The 21,568-nt window shown below is 51.8% G+C and overlaps 1 protein-coding gene across 2 annotated transcripts; it reads right to left on the bottom strand.

The window, feature by feature from the left end:
• Window positions 1-11,265: 11,265 nt before the first annotated feature.
• LOC144719693 (neuronal membrane glycoprotein M6-b-like) lies at window positions 11,266-20,988 on the bottom strand. 2 transcript variants are annotated; one of them, XM_078595824.1, is made up of 7 exons: window positions 20,347-20,987; window positions 18,924-19,113; window positions 18,469-18,625; window positions 16,939-17,086; window positions 16,060-16,133; window positions 15,426-15,491; window positions 11,266-13,860 (listed from the first exon to the last, which is right to left on the bottom strand). In XM_078595824.1, the coding sequence occupies exons 1-7, from the start codon at window positions 20,348-20,350 to the stop codon at window positions 13,759-13,761; spliced, it is 741 nt and encodes a 246-aa protein (XP_078451950.1). In that variant the 5' UTR covers window positions 20,351-20,987; the 3' UTR covers window positions 11,266-13,758. The 2 variants fall into 2 exon arrangements, with proteins under 2 accessions (XP_078451950.1, XP_078451948.1); XM_078595822.1 differs by lacking the exon at window positions 11,266-13,860 and adding an exon at window positions 13,869-15,002 and having other exon boundaries at window positions 20,347-20,988.
• Window positions 20,989-21,568: the final 580 nt, after the last annotated feature.

Below are 21,568 nucleotides of genomic sequence, written 5' to 3'. Positions count from 1 at the left end.
GTAGCATGGGGGGGGGAAGGGGGTGCTGGAGTCTGTAGAATGGGGGGGGGAAGGGGGTGCTGGAGTCTGTAGCATTGGGGGGGGTGGGGTCTGTAGCATGGGGGGGGGAAGGGGGTGCTGGAGTCTGTAACATTGGGGGGGTGGAGTCTGTAGCATGGGGGAAGGGGGTGCTGGAGTCTGTAGCATGGGGGGGGGGGGTTCTGGAGTCTGTAGCATGGGGGTGGGGGGGAAGGGGGTGCTGGAGTCTGTAGCATGGGGGGGGGAAGGGAGTGCTGGAGTCTGTAGCATTGGGGGGGTGGAGTCTGTAGCATGGGGGGGGGGGGGTGCTGGAGGCTGTAGCATGGGGGGGGTTCTGGAGTCTGTAGCATTGGGGGGGGGGGTGCTGGAATCTGTAGCATGGGGGGGGGGGGGTTCTGGAGTCTGTAGCATGGGGGGGGGTGCTGGAGTCTGTAGCATTGGGGGGGGGGGGGGTGCTGGAATCTGTAGCATTGGGGGGGGGGAAGGGGGTGCTGGAGTCTTGGCGTCTGTAGCATGGGGGGGGGGGGGTGCTGGAGTCTGTAGCATTGGGGGTGCTGGAGTCTGTAGCATGGGGGGGGGTGCTGGAGTCTGTAGCATGGGGGGGGGGTGCTGGAGTCTGTAGCATTGGGGGGTTGGAGTCTGTAGCATGGGGGGGGGGGGGTGCTGGAGTCTGTAGCATGGGGGGGGGTGCTGGAGTCTGTAGCATGGGGGGGGGGGGTGCTGGAGTCTGTAGCATGCGGAGGGGGGTGGAGTCTGTAGCATGGGGGGGAGGGTTCTGGAGTCTGTAGCATGGGGGGGGGGGGGTGCTGGAGTCTGTAGCATGGGGGGGGGAGGGTTCTGGAGTCTGTAGCATGGGGGGGGGTGCTGGAGTCTGTAGCATGGGGGGGGGGGGTGCTGGAGTCTGTAGCATGGGGGGGGGGGGGGGTGGAGTCTGTAGCATGGGGGGGGAGGGTTCTGGAGTCTGTAGCATGGGGGGGGGGGTGGAGTCTGTAGCATGGGGGGGAGGGTTCTGGAGTCTGTAGCATGGGGGGGGGGGGGGGTGGAGTCTGTAGCATGGGGGGGGTGGAGTCTGTAGCATGGGGGGGGGGGTGGAGTCTGTAGCATGGGGGGGGGGTGGAGTCTGTAGAATGGGGGGGGTGGAGTCTGTAGCATGGGGGGGGGGGGGTGGAGTCTGTAGCATGGGGGGGGGGTGGAGTCTGTAGCATGGGGGGGGGGGGTGGAGTCTGTAGCATGGGGGGGGGGGTGCCGGAGTCTGTAGCATGGGGGGGGGGGGTGCTGGAGTCTGTAGCATTGGGGGGGGGGTGCTGATGTCTGTAGCATGGGGGGGGAAGGGGGTTCTGGAGTCTGTAGCATGGGGGGGGGGGGGGTGCTGGAGTCTGTAGCATTGGGGGGGTGGAGTCTGTAGCATGGGGGGGGGGGGTGCCGGAGTCTGTAGCATGGGGGGGGGGGGTGCTGGAGTCTGTAGCATTGGGGGGGGGGTGCTGATGTCTGTAGCATGGGGGGGGAAGGGGGTTCTGGAGTCTGTAGCATGGGGGGGGGGGTGCTGGAGTCTGTAGCATTGGGGGGGTGGAGTCTGTAGCATGGGGGGGGGGGTGCTGGAGTCTGTAGCATTGGGGGGGTGGAGTCTGTAGCATTGGGGGGGTGAAGTCTTCCGCTCGGTGGGGGGGAGGGGTGCTGGAGTCTGTAGCATTGGGGGGGGGGGGGTTCTGGAGTCTGTAGCATGGGGGGGGGGTGGAGTCTGTAGCATGGGGGGGGGGGTTCTGGAGTCTGTAGCATGGGGGGGGGGGGGTGGAGTCTGTAGCATGGGGGGGGAGGGTTCTGGAGTCTGTAGCATGGGGGGGGGTGGAGTCTGTAGCATGGGGGGGAGGGTTCTGGAGTCTGTAGCATGGGGAGGGGTGCTGGAGTCTGTAGCATGGGGGGGGGGGGGGTCCTGGAGTCTGTAGCATGGGGGGGGGGTGGAGTCTGTAGCATGGGGGGGGAGGGTTCTGGAGTCTGTAGCATTGGGGGGGGGGGTGGAGTCTGTAGCATGGGGGGGAGGGTTCTGGAGTCTGTAGCATGGGGGGGGGGGGGTGGAGTCTGTAGCATGGGGGGGGGGGGTGCTGGAGTCTGTAGCATGGGGGGGGGTGGAGTCTGTAGCATGGGGGGTAGGGTTCTGGAGTCTGTAGCATGGGGGGGGGGGGTGGAGTCTGTAGCATGGGGGGGGGGGGTTCTGGAGTCTGTAGCATGGGGGGGGGGGTGGAGTCTGTAGCATGGGGGGGGGGTGGAGTCTGTAGCATGGGGGGGGGGGTGGAGTCTGTAGCATGGGGGGGGGGGGTGGAGTCTGTAGCATGGGGGGGGGGGTGCCGGAGTCTGTAGCATGGGGGGGGGGGTGCTGGAGTCTGTAGCATTGGGGGGGGGGGTGCTGATGTCTGTAGCATGGGGGGGGGAAGGGGGTTCTGGAGTCTGTAGCATGGGGGGAGGGGTGCTGGAGTCTGTAGCATTGGGGGGGTGGAGTCTGTAGCATGGGGGGGGGGGGGTGCTGGAGTCTGTAGCATTGGGGGGGTGGAGTCTGTAGCATTGGGGGGGTGAAGTCTTCCGCTCGGTGGGGGGGAGGGGTGCTGGAGTCTGTAGCATTGGGGGGGGGGTTCTGGAGTCTGTAGCATTGGGGGGGGGGGTGCTGGAGTCTGTAGCATTGGGGGGTGGGTGGAGTCTGTAGCATGGGGGGGGGGGTGCTGGAGTCTGTAGCATGGGGGGGGGGGGGTTCTGGAGTCTGTAGCATGGGGGGGGAAGGGGGTGCTGGAGTCTGTAGCATTGGGGGGGGGGGGGAAGGGGGTGCTGGAGTCTGTAGCATGGGCGGGGGGTTCTGGAGTCTGTAGCATGGGGGGGGGGGTTCTGGAGTCTGTAGCATGGGGGGGGGAGGGGGTGCTGGAGTCTGTAGCATTGGGGGGGTGAAGTCTGTCGCACGGGGGGGGGGGGGGGGTGCTGGAGTCTGTAGCATTGGGGGGGGGGGGGTTCTGGAGTCTGAAGCATTGGGGGGGGGGGGGGTTCTGGAATCTGTAGCATGGGGGGGGGGGGGGTGCTGGAGTCTGTAGCATTGGGGGGGGGGGTGGCGTCTGTAGCATTGGGGGGGGGGGGGTGGAGTCTGTAGCATTGGGGGGGTGGAGTCTGTAGCATTGGGGGGGGGGTGCTGGAGTCTGTAGCATTGGGGGGGGGGTGGCGTCTGTAGCATTGGGGGGGGTGGAGTCTGTCGCACGGGGGGGGGGGGGGTGCTGGAGTCTGTAGCATGGGGGCGGGGTTCTGGAGTCTGTAGCATGGGAGGGGGGGGGGGGGTTCTGGAGTCTGTAGCATGGGGGGGGGGGGGGGTTCTGGAGTCTGTAGCATGGGGGGGGGGGAAGGGGGTGCTGGAGTCTGTAGCACGGGGGGGGGGTTCTGGAGTCTGTAGCATCGGGGGGGGGGGGGGGGGTTCTGGAGTCTGTAGCATGGGGGGGGAAGGGGGTTCTGGAGTCTGTAGCATGGGGGGGGGGGGCGGGGGTGCTGGAGTCTGTAGCATGGGGGGGGGGGTTCTGGAGTCTGTGGCATGGGGGGGGGGGGGAGGGGGTTCTGGAGTCTGTAGCATGGGGGGGGGTTCTGGAGTCTGTAGCATTGGGGGGGGGTGCTGGAGTCTGTAGCATGGGGGGGGGGGGGTTCTGGAGTCTGTAGCATTGGGGGGGGTGCTGGAGTCTGTAGCACGGGGGGGGGGGGGGTGGAGTCTGTAGCACGGGGGGGGTGCTGGAGTCTGTAGAATTGGGGGGGGGGTTCTGGAGTCTGTAGCATTGGGGGGGGGGGGGTGCTTGAGTCTGTAGCATTGGGGGGGGGGTGGCGTCTGTAGCATTGGGGGGGGGATGGCGTCTGTAGCATGGGGGGGGGGGTCCTGGAGTCTGTAGCATTGGGGGGGGGGGTGGCGTCTGTAGCATTGGGGGGGGGGTGCTGGAGTCTGTAGCATGGGGGGGGTGCTGGAGTCTGTAGCATTGGGGGGGTGCTGGAGTCTGTAGCATTGGGGGGGGTGCTGGAGTCTGTAGCATTGGGGGGGGGGGGTGGAGTCTGTAGCATGGGGGGGGGGGGGGTGCTGGAGTCTGCGCGCTCACGGCTCCCAGGAGACGGAGGACGCGGTGTGGATTTCTGGTAGGGCGCGTTTCGGGCATCTCCGTGTACGAGTGTAGGGGTGTTACGGATGGGCTGTATACATAAGATCACACGGGAAACAAACACAGTGGGCGGGGCTTCGTGAGTGCACGGGGAGGTGCTCTCAACGACGTCCGCACCGGGCAGCCTGGGGGGCTGGCCCGGAGTTGTGATCCCCCGGGGCCCCACCCCTCAGCGGGGGGTTTTGGTATAAAAGGGGATGAGCCGGAGAGCTCGGGGAACAATGTTAAAGCTAAACCAGTGAAGACCGAAGATCGTCTAGCTAGAGCCCTGGACTCCCCTGGGACGCCGCCCTTATCAGGGCCGCGCAGGACCGAGCCAGCGGCGTGGTCCCGAGAACCAGAGCCAGTGCTCTGGGACTCCGGGTACCGTAGCCCGACTTACCAGTGTCGGGCAAGATAGCCTCCCCTAGCCCGTTAGTGGAGGACTAGGAGGTAGGTCAGATAGGGCTAGCAAGTGTGTTCCCAGCTAGCCGGGTGAGGGGGCCGATACCCCCTCCAGTGTTGTATGTCCGTAGTTGTGACAACTATCACGGAATAAATACGTGTGCCTCAACCCCGGCGTCCAAGAGTTCTCAACGATATTACATCTGGTGACAGAAGTGAACGATCACGAACATGGACACGCGCCGGACAGCTCGAGCCGGGGTATCGGAGGCGGAGGACGCCGCTGTAATTGTGGAGCCCGAGACGGCTGAAGAAGGCATCGAGCAGCCGGGGCCGGACGCATCCTTACCGCAGCATCGGGGTGAAGGGGAGCCGTCAACAGAAGGACTGAGGCTGGCTCACGCGAGACTGGCGGAGCTGCTGTACGCTGCTGCCGCCACGCTCGAACAGATCACACGGCTGGGGGCTGGTGGACCGCCACGGGGCGAGGACAGCCGACGACCGGTGCGCCTTCCCGCCATTTCAACGGAGCCCAACTTCGAATCTCCCGCCATCGCCGCAGCAGCTGCTGAGGGCGTGGCCGGCCTGAACCTCGGGTCCGACATCGGCCGCACAGTGGCTGCCGCGTCATCACCAGCGGACAGAGCGTCACCACTGGTGCGACCGGCGATGCCATCCGTCGCTCGTGCCGAAGCCCAGCCGAGTGACGGGGAGAGCGGAGTGCGAGCTTCCACGGCGGCCGCTGCGCTGCATCAACGGCTACCTCCACTCAAGGAGTTTGTGGGCGAGGAGGGCGACTGGGGCGGCTTCCAGCGGCGCTTCCTCGCGCACCAGGAAATGGCGCAGTGGACAGGCTCTCTGCGCGCTGCCGGCGCTCCTCGACAGCGACGCCCTCACCGCTCTTACATCGGCGCCGAAGGACAAACGCTCCACGCTACAGATGGCGCTGCAGTTGCTGGCTGCGGTCTACGGACCATCGTCGGAATGCAGGCAGCTCTTTTATGATCGGCAGCGGGGTGCAAAGGAGTCGCCCCTGGCGTACCATACGAGTCTCCTGGCGCTCGCAAAGATGGCCTTCCCACGAATGGACGACAAAGGCGTGGACGCGATGGTAACGGAAAAGATCCTCCTGCTGGCGGACGACCTGGACATCGCCGTCGTTGCACAGGATAACACAGAGATGGGTTCCCTCCAGGCTGCGCGGCTCCTCCACGCCAACCTACTGTCGCAGCGACGGAAGGCCAGCAGGGCAGCGGCCGGGCGTACTGTGGCTGCAGCCACCCTCCCGGCGGAGGAAGTTTGCGCCATCGACCATCAACTGCAGCAGAGAGCGGGAGTACGGGCGGGCCGGGACGGATCGAGCCGCCTCGACCATCCATCATCGTCGCCTGCGCTCCCGCGCTGTTACAACTGCGGCATCCGGGGCCATGTCGCCTCGGGGTGCCGCTCTCCTCGGCAGCGCGGGACGACGCCTCGACAGGACGCCGGCCCTCCTCCCAAGCTCCATCAACATAACCCGGCGAGTCGCGGCACCCCTCATGTTTGGCCCACGCACACACCCGTCACACACTCGCACACCGCAACGAACGGGGGGCCGACATTGCGCACCGTCGCGCCAACACGCACCACTATGGGGACTCAGATCGAACCCAGGCAGTGGTCCGTGTTGGCCCATCGCGTTGTGGCTGCATCGTCGGGGTCGTCAGCCGTGGTGGGGCACATTGACGGGGTTGAGGTGCGCATCCTGGTCGATACAGGAGCATCGGCGACCATCATTTTGGAACTAATTTACAATATTCTCCCTGTCCAGAGCCGTCCTTTACTGCCGGTTAACGTCCCATTCTATGCTGCTAACGGGGGCTCACTTGGCATCATTGGACAGATTCGAGCACAAATTTATATCGGTGATATCAAATTGTCCGGCCCGATTTTTGTTTCCTCCTCGCTGGCGGTTCCGTGCCTGCTGGGGACGGACTTCTTGGGCAAAATGCCGATTCTTATTTTAATAGACCAGGGCTGCATTGAGCTCCCGTCGGGCCGACGCATGGCGTTTCTGCCGTCCCCCACTGCGGCTCGGACGGCGTTCGCAACGGTACCGGCGTTCGTCGTTAAAACGGTTCGCGTACCGCCGGGGGCACAAATGTTGGTGCCTCTCAAACTTCGTCGGCCCTTCGCTAAAGGCATTGGGGACCAGGGAATTCTGCTGGGGCCATCTAGGGCCGGGGTTAGCGGACCTCATTTAATTCCGGCCCAGACCATCGTCAAAGGGGACGGGGACCCTTTCATCGCGGTCCTCAATGTGGGGTCGCAGACGGTGGTGGTTCCTCAAGGGACCGTGCTTGCTCACGCAACGCCGGTGCCCTGTGAGGAACCTGTCGCGAATCACGTAGGCACTGTCCCTCTGCCGCATCCACATTCGATGAAGGGTGGCTCGAGGCGCTTTGTGCGGGATCGACGGACCTGTCGGATTTAGAGCGTCAAAAGCTTAGGACACTGCTGCGTGAATTTTCCGACGTTTTCAGTCAGAACAAATTCGATTTGGGCTGTACCCATCTGCTGCGTCACCATATTGATACAGGTGACAGCGCGCCAATACGCCAAAATCCTTTTCGGTTAAGTCCCGCCGAAAAGGACCATGTCAAATCGGCTGTTGATGACATGTTAGCTGCCGACATCATTTCTCCTTCTACCAGCCCGTGGGGAGCGCCGATCGTCCTGGTTAAGAAACAGGATGGCTCGTTGCGGTTTTGCGTCGATTTTCGCCGCCTCAACAAAATTTATGTTGCCGACGCATACCCGCTCCCACGGATTGACGAATCACTGGACGCCTTGGCGGGAGCGCGATTCTTCTCCACATTGGATTTGCTTTCGGGATTCTGGCAGCTTCCTCTGGACGATGATTCTAAGCCTAAAACTGCATTCCGTACACCGCACGGCCTCTTCCAATTCAACCGGTTGCCGATGGGACTCCACTCGGCGCCGGCGACTTTCCAGCGATTGATGGAATTGGTTTTGGCTGGATTGCAATGGGACTCGTGCTTAATTTATTTGGATGACGTTATCGTCTTTAGCAGAACATTTGACGAGCATCTCCAGAGGTTGCGGGCGGTTTTCCTCAAAATGCGGGCTGCTAATTTGAAATTTAAACCCCAAAAATGTCATCTGTTACGCGAATCTGTGCGTTATTTGGGACACATCGTTGGACGCTCAGGTATTGCTACCGATCCCGCCAAAACGCAGTGCGTCAGCTCCTGGCCGACTCCCACCTCTGTGGGAGAGGTCAGGAGTTTCATTGGATTTGCGTCGTATTACCGACGCTTTGTCGCGGATTTTGCGACAATTGCGAAGCCCCTACACGCTTTGACGTCAAAGGGCGTCCGCTTTCATTGGGGACAGGAAGAGGAGGCTGCTTTCCGCTCCCTTCGGGACGCTCTGGTTAAAGCTCCTCCCTTGGTTTACCCCGATTTTTCTAAACCCTTTGTGCTCGACACCGATGCGAGCAACACGGGTATTGGGGGCGTGCTTTCCCAGGTGGTTGACGGCGTAGAACGGGTAGTCGCGTACGGTAGTCGGGTGTTGTCTCCAGCGGAGCAAAGATATTGTGTCACCCGTCGGGAACTGTTGGCAATTGTCTATTTCATCCAACAGTACCGCCCATATCTGTACGGTCAGCGTTTCACCGTCCGTACAGATCATGCGGCACTACAGTACGCCCTGCGAGTTCAACAACCATCGGGACAATTGTCTCGATGGTTGGAGGTTCTCCAGGACTTTGATTTTGAAACCACGTACCGTAAGGGCGTTCGCCACACCAATGCGGACGCTCTGTCGCGCATGCCAACCACCCCCGAATGCGCATGCCTCCTGGGGTCGGGTCGTTGCAGGCACCCGGGTGAAATATCTGTTCCGGTCTTGGCGGCCGCCGACGACGCAGCGTCGATGACGAATTCGATCGCACAACAGGGAGCAGATTCCCTGTTGGGGTTGCCTGTCACTGAATGGGAGCGCCTACAGATGGAGGATACCTCCCTCCTCGCGTTGCGTCGTCGCGTCAGGGATGCTGGGCGGGGGAGGGGTGATGCCGACGCATGGGAAATGGTCACGGGTCTGCTGATGCATTGGGACGGGAAATCCCATTGACACCGGCTGGTGGTCCCTTCTGGGTTGCGGGGTAAGGTGGTTTGGGCCGCTCATGAGCGCCTCCTCCACCTGGGGACCCAAAAGACCCTCGCCTTGCTCCAGCTTGATTTTTTTTGGCCGGACATGACAAGGGATGTCGCAGATCTGTTGGGGTCATGCCCTCGGTGTGCGCAACGGAAACCACCAGCACGGGAGTCTAACCCGCCTTTGCAGTCTATCAACGTCTCCAGAGTCAACGAACTTGTCGCGCTGGATATTCTGGGCCCATTCCCCGCCACCCCCAGGGGCAATAGATATTTGTTGACCGGGGTGGAGTACTTTACGCGCTGGCCTATGGCCTGGCCCCTGGCCAACCAGTCGGCAGCAGCCATCGTGGAGGCCTTTGTCCAGGGATACGTCCGGAGCGGCTGCTGACCGACCAGGGCAAAATTTTTTCCGGCAAACTGCTCCAACAAGTCTGTGAGCTCCTGGGCACGAAAAAAATTCGTACCTCTCCCTATCACCCGCAAACTGACGGGATGGTCGAGCGTCTGCACCGAACCATCACGTCCATGTTGTCACAGCAGGTTTCGGACTCACAGACCGATTGGGACCTGCAAATTCAAGGGGTCCTGGCAGCATACAGATTGGCCCCCCATGCGGCAACGGGATTTTCCCCCTTCTTCCTCATGTATGGCCGCGAACCTGACCCACCTGTTCGGGCCCAGCTGCAGATCCCCGCGCCGCAGGGTAAAACTAAATTGGCCGACCATGTTAAATTTAACCTTGCTAAATTAACAGAGGCACGGGATGCTGCCATGCAAAATTCCGACCTCCGTCAGAAAGCTAATGAGCGGCTCAGACTGGGTCGCGCGCACGTGCTACAGTGGAAGCCGGGGGACAAGGCATGGCTGCACTGTCCCCAGGTACCACTCGCGACCTCCTCTAAACTGGTGCGGCCGTGGCGGGGCCCTGTCGAGGTGGTTGAGGTTTTGCGGCCTCAGTGCGTACGCATCAAATGGGGGAAGCGCCGGTGGTTTGTGCACCCCTCCAGATTGAAACCCTTTGTTGCGGTACGCAGTCCCACTCCACACACGCGTGGCCAAACATGTGGGGGGTCGACCGACTCAAAGGGTCCGTCTCCGCTGCTCTCGCCTGACGTGTTGCCGGCTGTCCCGCCCCCAGGTGCACCAGGAATGACGGGCTCACGCCCGACAACCCCTACGGGGGATGCCGAGGGTCTCGCGACATCGAGAAGAGATTCACTCGGAAATGGACAGTTGCCACCCGACGGCCCGCCATCCGGGGTTGCCCCGTGTGACGGGCCTGCTGCAAGGACGCGCGCAAGAATGCGCAGACTCTTGTGATGCCCAAAAAGAAAAAAAAACATTATTTTTCACATGTTATGTTCACTGTGTGCTGCGTCGGTGGTGTGTTCCTGGCACATTGGATTGTACGTATGTTGTGTTCACTGTGTGTTGTGTGTGTGCTGGGGTTCCCTGCAAATTGTATATACGTTGGTTTTACGGAATTCGTATTTATTCGGGGGGGGGGGGTGCGTCGGGTTATTTTCCCTTCTTGCTTTTCTGGTTCTTGTTGTTGTTCTCGTTCGCGTTATGGTTGAAAAAATTGTGAGGCACACGCGGGGTCGAGGGGTAAATAAACTTTTATTGTCGTTGTTGCAGCCGGGACGGCTGCGAGCTGTACAGGGGGGGGTGATGTAGGGGTGTTACGGAGGGGCTGTATACATAGGATCACACGGAAAACAAACACAGTGGGCGGGGCTTCGTGAGTGCACGGAGAGGTGCTCTCAACGACGTCCGCAACGGGCAGCCTGGGGGGCTGGCCCGGAGTTGTGATCCCCCGGGGCCCCACCCCTCAGCGGGGGGTTTTGGTATAAAAGGAGATGAGCCGAAGAGCTCGGGGAACAATGTTAAAGCTAAACCAGTGAAGACCGAAGATCGTCCAGCTAGAGCCCTGGACTCCCCTGGGACGCCGCCCTTATCAGGGCCGCGCAGGACCGAGCCAGCGGCGTGGTCCCGAGAACCAGAGCCAGTGCTCTGGGACTCCGGGTACCGTAGCCCGACTTACCAGTGTCGGGCAAGATAGCCTCCCCTAGCCCGTTAGTGGAGGACTAGGAGGTAGGTCAGATAGGGCTAGCAAGTGTGTTTCCAGCTAGCCAGGTGAGGGGGCCGATACCCCCTCCAGTGTTGTATGTCCGTAGTTGTGACAACTATCGCGGAATAAATACGTGTGCCTCAACCCCGGCGTCCAAGAGTTCTCAACGATATTACACGAGTATCATCGTCCCCCTGCCCCCTACCACCTCCCGTTGAACCAGCAAACAGCTCGAGATTGACTTGTTCAACGGCGTTCACTCTCAATACACGGCAACAGTAGTCATGTACTACATGTGCATATATACACAGGGATTGAGTTTGATGTGAGTGCGGGCGATAATAGGTTTGGGAGGGTACCGAATATTGAATACATTGAGACTGCGTGCGGTATAATATATGAAGTACTCTTGGTTATATGAATGTGGTCGTTTACAAAGGATCACAGAAAACACGCGGTGCACTTGGTTATTCACATTGGCACATTTATTTAATTGCTTATATATACTTAAGCAACAAAAATGGTATCCCACTTTAACATACATTTTCATCTGTCATTCCATAAACTATAATATACAGTAGTGCTCTCATGCATATCTTTGCACATAGCACCAATGTGGACTGCATTCGCAGTAATATAGAATACCTTTACCAATAAGCAAAATAAATGTATGCTGGAGAATATCAGCCTACAGATATTTGAAATACATACTTATCATTAAACTACATAGATACAAACTAAAAGTTACGATTTTTTAAAATAAATTTTCTCATGCAGTCATCCTGGTCATCAAGTTTGAACAGCAGTTTTACAATTTGCAGCCTATTTTAACTGTGAATGACACTTGCCGAGCTCTACGCCGGCGAGCACGCTTACCACATGTTCCTCCTGGGATTGCCATAGCAGCCGACTCGATATTATTCACGAAGTATTTGATTCGGACTTCATCTCTGACAATGTCACCCCAATAAGCTATGCACATGCACCCTTACGAATGTTGAGATGCAGACCGACGATTATGCAGGCTTGTAGCACACCAATATCACTGTACAAAACAATGGTGGATAGATTGCGGTGGCAAATAGAAGCAGTTTCTCAACGCAAGGCTGACCCACGAGTGCACCAGAGCAAAATATAAAATTCCCCTATCGTATACCTTGGGTCAATACAGAGCTCATGTCGGGTTTGTGTATATAGCATTATTACATGTACTTTTTTTTGTCAAGTTGCTTGGGTGTAGTTTTTTGACATGTGTAAACAAAATACATGCAATCCCTGAATGTCAAAATGTGCTTCTACAATCATTGAGTGTATGTTCAGGACAATAACTGTACAATATAACATACAGCGGTGGAGCACATGTAACCCAGACATTTTGAGAAGAGTATTGGTGGTTTACACAAATGTGTGAAACGTCCCAAACCCACTGGGCTTTGAGTCGATCAGATGGCAGTGCAGCAAGTGGTTTTAATATGTATGGAGCTGAATTGCTTACTCATGAATTATCTTGGTATTTCGGTTTCCTTCCACATGCCAAACATTAATTAAGAGACTTTACCAAACTGCCCAATCCAGGACCCGAATGAAACTATGAAAACTCAATGAGTCTTTCCTCTTGAAATTTCCAATGCAAATATAACAAAAGTTGTATTTAGTTGAAAAAAAATTCAGTGCAACTTAAATGCTCATTTTTGTGAATATCCCCACATTTAATTAATCATCTAAGTAATTTTCCTTCAGGTCTGCACATTTGCCGTAAAAGCGCAGAAATGCTATCGAGTGCAGTATTTACTGAAGAATATTACTGCCTCACTCCTGACACGGTTGCCCAAAGAAAATGTTTATCGCAGTTCATACTGTAAACCACTCCTGGTATCTATATGCTTTTTAAATGGAACTCATTTTCAGATGATTAAAACATCTATAAATGAGAAGCTATGAGGCTTAAACTAAATTATAAAAAAATATTGGCATATTCTATTTTTTTCATCCTGAAATAAATTACTGACTGTACTTTTGCTCTCAGCAATGGTACAGTATACTTTAATAAATGGTAACAACCTCATTAAGAACTCAGAGCAAAATATCGCAGTTTAGACAATCCAATACTTTGACTGGTCTTCCTGCATCACCAATTTATCTTCATTATTATCAGGCACGATCTAGCCACTATTGGATGAAGACCTCCCCACCTATTTACTGGATATAGTTTTTACATTTGTCGTACTCTTTGAAAACAAATGCCACACTTACTGAACAAAAATGTTGGATTAATATTAGAAAATAGCTTAATGCCTCCACCTTTGTTTTGGCAGTGTCATAGCGCAGCTATTGTACATTGTATTCACATGAGCAATCGTGACAATTTGCATGTAGGCCCTCCTGGTACAACATGCACTTTAAGAGGTGATTCACATTTAGTTTGATAAGAAATACATTCAACTGTATTAACCGATTTGTCACTTTAAAGTTGTACAATACATACTTGTGTAAATGTAATGCATTTTTCTTTCCTCTAATAAGCATCTATCTTAATTAGGTTTTAATGTACACAGTATATATATTTCGCAAACAAAAATGTTTTTACAAAATGTATTTAGCACGTAGAGAGGTGTGCAAACCCAGAAATGCCGATGGTGAATTTAGCTGAATACTTTAAAGTCGATATTACATCAGACAGCTGTGCAGCGTGTGTGCAGCAGACAACATAGTTTATCGGGGTGTTATTTCATAGGGTAATCTTTATACTGTACATTTATGTTTAACATCTTTCATGAAAAAAACTTAAAACAAATTCTACAAGAATACTTACTTTTTAAGTGCAAAGAGACAATCACAATGTTATAATTTAATGAAAATGTATGAAATAGGAATGTATCACTTGGTAACAAAATGTAATAGTTGTGTGTACGTATGTAGAGTATGCATGCTTGTGTACACACATCTAATTTAAACTTCAAGGGAGGTCGTGGTCGGCTTTTCTTTGCAGCAAGCACAAACGACTGCGCACCTCCTGCACGTAAGCCCAGTTCGCTGCCAATACCATTAGGTAGTGAATCTGCAATATTTTTACACAAAGACACAAAACTAGCCACAAGCGCGTGCACACACACACACAGCCATGTAAAGTGTAGGGGCAAGTATTATTAATATCTACTGAAGGCGGGCACAGGAGACACAAGGGGCTGATATGGGCAGAACTATTCGCTAATTGAAGAAAATGGTCAATACTTTTTATCACCAAATAAACATGCGTTTAGATTATTTGGCTGCTATCAATTTCCATATGCTGAGCCACTTCGTTGATTTGATTTCTAATTTGTGGTCAGGTTGCTTCTGAAAAAGAGATAATAGCTGTGTGCTTTGCCTGGTAAATAAAAGTTTAGTTTAACTGGGCAACATTGAAGTTCAGCTAACAATAACTTTATCCAGATATGAATGAGTTGTTTCACATGTAAAACTGGTTTGTTATAGATGAAAACCTCTCAAAACCAGACTTGAGTATGCCGAAAATAGGGTAACACTATTGGAAATAAATCTTTTTCATTAAAAAAAACACTCAAAAGAACACCAAGGCGCACTACCACAGACGGGACTGGCCACAGCGGACCGAGTTCTCTGTGGGGAGGAACAATCTCGAAAGACTACTCACTTCTAAATCTTTAGTAGTCATCTTTTGGATTACTTTAGTATAAATACATGTTAATTTTGATTCATTTGTTTTTTTCTCACTTTGTGAACGAAAAGACACAAATTCGCCCGTTTTCTCATTGAAAATTGGTAAATTTCAAAATATTACTGTCCTGGTCACAAAAGCAAAGTTTGTGGGGAATAATAGCCATTTTCTTTACTTTTCAGGCATAAGCAATTACGAAATAATAGTGTTATCTGAACCTGTCTTGGGCCTCCCCTAGGTCGACTCGGTCTCAAATGAGTGGCTGGTGTGGTGTAAAAACATCGCCACTGGGGAAACAAAAGGCGGTCGGACGTGGTGCTGGCCACCAACTTCGTGTACTGTGCCAGCCTTCATACGCGCTCGCTAACAGAACTTGCCTAAACAGTCTGTTTAGGCTATACGCGGGATCTGTATGTGTGCACATGCCCATTTGTGTGTCTGTGTGTGCACGCGAGTACCCCCGTGTGTGTGAAATTGTGGTGACTCGATGTCCCCCTTCCAACAGGCAAGCCAGCATCAGGACTCTAGGTAAGTGAAAATAAAACTGATTTTATTTGTTACTTTATTTTATGTTATATTTTCTATATAGTATGTTTACAGTGTTACGTGTAAATGTACATTTATACTTATTCATGAGTTTCCCAATGTGTCCCTTTTTTGTTGAACCATAACACATTTCATCACACTGACGATATGGGCATTTAAATACAATCTATAATTGTGTTCTGACTTACAAACCGTTCGACTTAGAAACGGGTCTCAGGAATGAATTATGTTTGTAAGTCGAGGACTGCATGTCACCTAGAGGGGCTCTCCCCCACATTAGTCCAGCTTTACTATAAATGTAGTTCTACTGAGATGAGTTGCAATAATTATAACTCAAAATGTTGTCACCATATTGATTCAAATAACGTGTATTACTGTGATAAAATGTACTCCAACTTTACCATGGCAATTGTAGCCAGCAGCGCCCCAGCCATAGAGACCACAAACAGATGGTACGTCACATCAAACTGTAAAACAAGTCAAATAATTAACACATTCACAAGGAATTACCCACATTGCATACGTAGTGTTTATAGCAAACTGGGCATTGCAAGCATCTGCCAGTCGACCTCACCCAAGAGCAATGTGGTAATGCTCATCTCTGTTGGTGACCTTGAGCCAAAGGTAGAAATTCACATTGATGTGACAAAGGGCAGTTTCCCCATTGGACAACCACGTGACTTCTCAGAATGTAGTCATTTTATCAACCTTGGAGAAATAATGTACTTAGTTAATGCACAATTGGGATTTCAGCTTAAGAGCTTTCGATCCTAAGTCAAAAAATGTTTCTCTAACCAGTGTCACCTGGCCAGATTAGGAAAATGGATGAATAACATGTAAAAATAAATAACAGGTTAAAACAGTTAGTCTACGGAACTATAATGATACCACAAACTGTCAAGAATTCATGACATGTCTGAGGTCGGTAAAGGGTTGACTGTCTCACCACAATGTAATGAGTCTTTAGAGTTAGGAATTCTAAAGGTGACTATTACAAGGCCATAGAAACAACGGTGATGACAGTATTTGTCTCACCTCTGCAGAACTGCACATGTCTTCCAATGCAGTTTCACACAGGATTGTGTCACCCATAGACCAGGGTAGGATCCCTGAAAATGTTAACATTCACCACACGATATACACATCAATTAGTTTTGAAGATGTACCACATTACAACACAATACTGAACTTAAATTAGCATTTCAAAACACAAGCACAACTTAAATTTTGCCTGCCAAAATTTTTTATTTTCACATATTCCAAATAAGTGAGAAACTTTTGCGCCATTAAAGACTGGACTAAGACGTTCAACTCATGACACTAAAGAGCCTGATCTAATCACAGGTGGCTGTCAAACCCAGGATTTCAGTGGTATATGCTCACGAGTGATAAGGAATCGGTCCATGGCCATCTGATCACCTCAGATGACAACTCGAACTCCTGCAAAGTGGTATTCGTTTTATTGATTCTGGAGAAATGTTGGGCTGAGTAGATCCCTGATTGATATCACCGTGTAACAAAGAAATGTGTTCCTGGGTAGTACATTTTATTTCCTAATTGCTTAGGCCTCAAAAGGTATAGAAAATGGCTATTATTCCCCACAAACTTTGCTTTTGTGACCAGGACAGTGATATTTTGAAATGTACCTATTTTCAATGAGAAAACGTGTGCATTTGTGTCTTTCGTTCACGTAAAGTCCGGTTCACAAAAGCAAAGTTTGTGGCGAATAATAGTCATTTTCTGTACTTTTGAGGCATAAGCAATTAGGAAATAACACTTACTACCCAGGAACAAAAATTGTGTTATATAATGTATTTCAATTGACAGTGATTATGTGCCAGGAGTGAAGCGCTCAATTTTTATTCTGTACAATTACACAGTGTGGGATGTATAAGGATGGATTGGGCACCATACCATATTGACGGATGTCGACACACACCGGAAACCCAAGGGCTGAATCGGCACAGGCAATTGATATGGCCCGGAACACCCAGACCGGAATTGCCAGCAATCCAGTTAGAACAATCCACACCAGCATGAGCAAATAGGCCACCCCTACACACTGACATGCAAATATAGGCATAAGCACACACTCAAGTCGCTCTACGTATACAAAAGACAAACTTCCCCTCATAAGCTATACATGTTGGTGAAAGCGATGTGAGAGCCAGCACTTATTTATGATTTTATACAGTGTCTACATCATCTCAAGATGCTGCAATAAGGTTGGCATGATGCACAAGAGTGTGGTGTGACCAGCACCATCCCTGGCTATTTTGTATCCCCAGTGCTAATGTTTAAACATCAAACTAGGTACTCATTTGAGGCTGAGTGAACCTATAGGTTAATATACAATTTGTCACGGATGTTAGCAGTGATCAGAAATGGAATTCACATTACTTTTGACATGCGCAATATGTTGATATCATGATAATTCTGCATCTCCATCTCTTGAGGCTTCCCATGTTTCTCTCTGGACTTCCTCTGCATCTTTGTGTTTGTTACTATCCATTAGGCCTCGGCAAGGTAAGGTAATTTACCCTTTTTACTGGGTAAAAGGGTAAAGGTAAAGGGTAAAGGTGTCGACATGCCAAGGGGTAAGGTAAAGGGTAGGGTAAAGGTAGCTCGGAAGAATTACCCGGTAGGGTAAAGGTAGCGCAAAGTATTACCCGGTAAATACGGTACCTTATTTACCGCTAAAAGCTCTGTGGCACAGTCCGTGGCCTGCATTTAACAAGTAGTATTTTAAAAAAACTTTTTTAAAACACACTTTTATTAACTGTACTAGTAATGGCAGAACTCCATGACTCCAGGAAGTGGCCCCGAAGCTTGCCATAACGTAAGGGGCCGTGGCCAATTACAGCCAACGTCAGGTGAACGAGGACAATTAGACCCAAGCCGAAACATAACATGTAAAAACATGTTTTGAAATATATTTTTTTATGATAGAATATATTGTCATCAGTATGACATAAGTATACCAAGTTTGCAGTCGATACCACATTGGGAAGTGGGTTAAAATTGAGTTACAAGATTTGAGGATACAACGACAACACCAACAACAACAGACAGAGTGAGTGAGTTAAAAGAAAGCGTGTAAAATTGGAATCATCGAGAGTATTCTATATGTATAAAGCGCTCTACCCAGCATTTACCGTTATAAACCTTTTTCATGTGTAGTTCCCTAGGAATTACCCTGTAATCAGGTAATTTGTATGGGGTAAGGGTAAAAGGTAGGGTAAAGGTAGGCTCGTTGTTTTTACCTTTTAACTTTTACCTTACCTTGCCGAGGCCTACTATCCATGTCTCTCTGTAATGGTCTCTCAATATCTGCCTTTGGGGGCCCATATTCCCCCCCCCCGTCTGCACAGAACCCCACTTTGTGACGATTGCCTGAATGTATTTGAAGTGGCTTGTGTAAAGGTGAAGAATTGTAAGTATTACCATAGCATGTATGCAGCGCCCGAAGGTTGTCATGCTGAATGTGCCATACAGGTCTGTGACGGACCCCGTTGTGTAGATGCTTTGAGTAAGTAGCATCAGTGAGCAGAACGCACAGGTGGAAGCTAGCCCATAGCTTAGGTACTGGGCCCTGCTAACACTGCGCACACACACATACACACACACAGGTATATTGGTAGAGATTGTACAAGAAGTCCACAAAACTCCGAGCAAAGCTGACTTGGGTAACACAAAATACAACTAATTTAAATACCAATTGGGTAGGTTTTGGATGGTATTCAAAATGGAACGTTACAAACCAATGCGATAATTAACTAAAGTCTAACCAACGAAGAGCGATGATTACCATATTCCCATAACAATCGTGATATCATCTGAAATGCAATCAATACATTATCCGTAAAAGTGATTCCCATGCCTAAACTGTGCAAGCTTACACATTTTGCATGTGGCTCAGCGCGTCTTCGTCAAGGGTGGAGTAGAAGGATTGCAGGACGGTCACGGTGCCAGTGAGGGCCTCGTGCCCACACGTGCACGCCAGGGTCACTCCCGTGAAGCAGAGGATCGTTGCCAGCAGCGAGGCGTACGGAACCCCTCCCAGGCATTTGATGCAGCACTCAAAACACCCTGCGCGACACGAGGACAATCGAGAGCAACAATTCGGTACAGTATTGTGTCTGTACGTACGGGTATGTTGGACTTCTTTCGCACCGTACGTAGCCGACCGTCATAATCGGAGGTGCGATATACACGCGAACGCACACTACACCCGTGATGCATTTTCGACCACTGAACCCACGACAGACAGGGTAAATACCTCGTCGGGAGTTGGGTCCGATTTCCAAGTGCGATGCACTTGGTGTTACAGGCTGCCTGCGGAGCCCTCTGCTAGCAACGTGGGTGACTTCTTCAGGGACCGCGTAGTAGTACAGCACAGTAGTTTACAATTCACACTTTGCGAGGTTTAAGTCTCAATAGCGGCTGGCGAGGTGGTCAGTGAATTCCCGGTAGCGCAGAGGCGTTTGACATACCGCAACACTTTAAAGTATTATTCTCTCTCCAATTAACGAAGTTTAAACTCGTGTTTTTGTTTTGCATTGGGGAGGAAATGTAGGTATTGATTCACCGACCCCATAATTAACTCGTCTGTCATAAAATATTTTCTATTTGTCCAATAACAAATGAACTTTGTAACTTCATACAATTTCTCAACTCGAGCAACTCATTTATTCAACTACAGCAGTCATTAATAATTTAGGATTATATCTTTAATTGTTCCTTTACTCGGTACTGTATTGCCATAATCATATTGTCACGTTAATCCGACAACCCATTCACCTAAAACGTTGCTTAAAACCATTTCTATTCCTTGAATCCGATCATCTCATTCATGAATAAATTAACTCTTATGCATCGTTTCAGAAAATAGTTCACATTCTCATTATTTAATACTTTGTATGTGGAACTTCTTTCGCACCATACGTAGCCAACCGTGCTGATCGTATGTGTTCAAGCGTCAACTAATTACATCAATAATTACATTCTCACCAGGAATAAAACAAGTGTTGCCAGGGAAGCTTTAATATAGCTCTTCTTAGTCAGAAGCGACGTGTCCCCTACACACGATGGCTCAACGAAGTGGCGGCGGCGGCTTGCCGCCATGTGGACATTTACAGCAGCCAAAGGACTCTCAACAGGCGCGATTATCACTGCGGAGGACCCGAAGAGAAATCCACGCGACCACGGGGAGAAGAGACGCAAACTCCAATGATGTAACCACGACGACCTCCTCCTGTAGACCTGGCGAGGGAGTCAACATCTCAGAGCCACCGCGGATCGGAGGGAACGAACCAAACTCACCCATGGCGCCTCCTCTCCCGAGCCGCGCTCTATCGATCTCAGTTCGCTTACAAGTGAATGAAAAATTGACCAAATGTGGAGTTAGGAGACGGTAATTATGCGATTGAATCGTTGGCAGTAAATATGGAGTGGATTACATAACTCGCTAAATACGGAATTAATCGATCTCGTCACCAAACATGACGGTGAATCACACAGCCAAGAATGAACGTGGAGTGAATTAATCACTAAATATGGAGTGAATCACCGGAGCAGTCAATACACGAGTGCATTCATTATACAGCGAATAGGGCACAGATGACATCGAAACAGAGTGAATGAATGCACCAGGGAGAGTGATCAAGGAGTGAATGAATGAACCAGTGAGAGAGTGAACAACACGGAGTGAATGAATGAACCAGTAAGAGAGTGATCAAGGAGTGAATGAATGAACCAGTGAGAGAGTGAACAGGGAATGAATGAACCAGTGAGAGAGTGAACATGGAGTGAATGAATGAACAAGTGGAGTGAATAAATGCACCAGTGAGAGAATGAACACGGAGTGAATGAGTGAACAATGAGTGACTGGATGCCCGAGGCAGTCGGTGGCCGTGGCTCCGGGTGGGATGCGGTGCACGCAGCCCCCTATCCGTCCCTCTTATTGGTCATCGGGAGTGGCCACGTGCCCTCGTCACAGCCAATCGGCGAAGGCGTCTCCCGGGGACCGTCGCACGCGAGAACGCGAACGGTGCGCTCCGATTGGTCGCCCGCCACGCAGCCCCCCCACATCCCCTTCAAATGGCGGGAACATTATTGTGGCCTCGTGCTGAAGAGCCCCCCCCTCCTCCCGAGTGGTACAGCCCGCGACGAGGGTAGAGACAACGCTGATCTTGGACCGCATCACTTGAATTGCCTGGAAGGGGGGGGGGGTCCAGAGGCGGATTACTTGCACGTTGTAGTCAGCGTTTTGCATTTCTCACGCTGTGGTGCGTGTATTGCCAAGGTAAAATAATACAATAATACATATCAACATTGTCCGTTCATACAAATACTTTGTGCCATTTCCACCTGTGTAATAAAGGTTTACAATTGCGGCTCCTGCAGAGTTCGGAGCCCAGAGCAGCTTGAAATCAATGCAATGCCTTTTCTGATAAGCTAATGCAGAGATAACATCATAACGCCTGAATGTCATGCCGGCAGAGGGCCATTGAAGCCAAGTGGCGCACTCGTTTGACACAACTAA

The sequence above is a fragment of the Lampetra planeri genome, chromosome 7 (assembly GCF_965212315.1).
Source record: "Lampetra planeri chromosome 7, kcLamPlan1.2.h2, whole genome shotgun sequence".
Lineage (NCBI taxonomy): Eukaryota > Metazoa > Chordata > Hyperoartia > Petromyzontiformes > Petromyzontidae > Lampetra > Lampetra planeri.
Note: the sequence above shows the minus strand (reverse complement) of the source record. Positions and strands in the feature narration are given on the sequence as shown.

What these genes read in the sequence shown, in the direction of transcription:
- LOC144719693 (XM_078595822.1), bottom strand. An exon ending in ACATGTGCAGTTCTGCAGAG is followed by an intron (nt 15,492 to 16,059) that starts GTGAGACAAATA and finishes CTTGTTTTACAG; the next exon opens with TTTGATGTGACGTACCATCT. An exon ending in TGCTGGCTACAATTGCCATG is followed by an intron (nt 15,003 to 15,425) that starts GTAAAGTTGGAG and finishes TCACTTACCTAG; the next exon opens with AGTCCTGATGCTGGCTTGCC.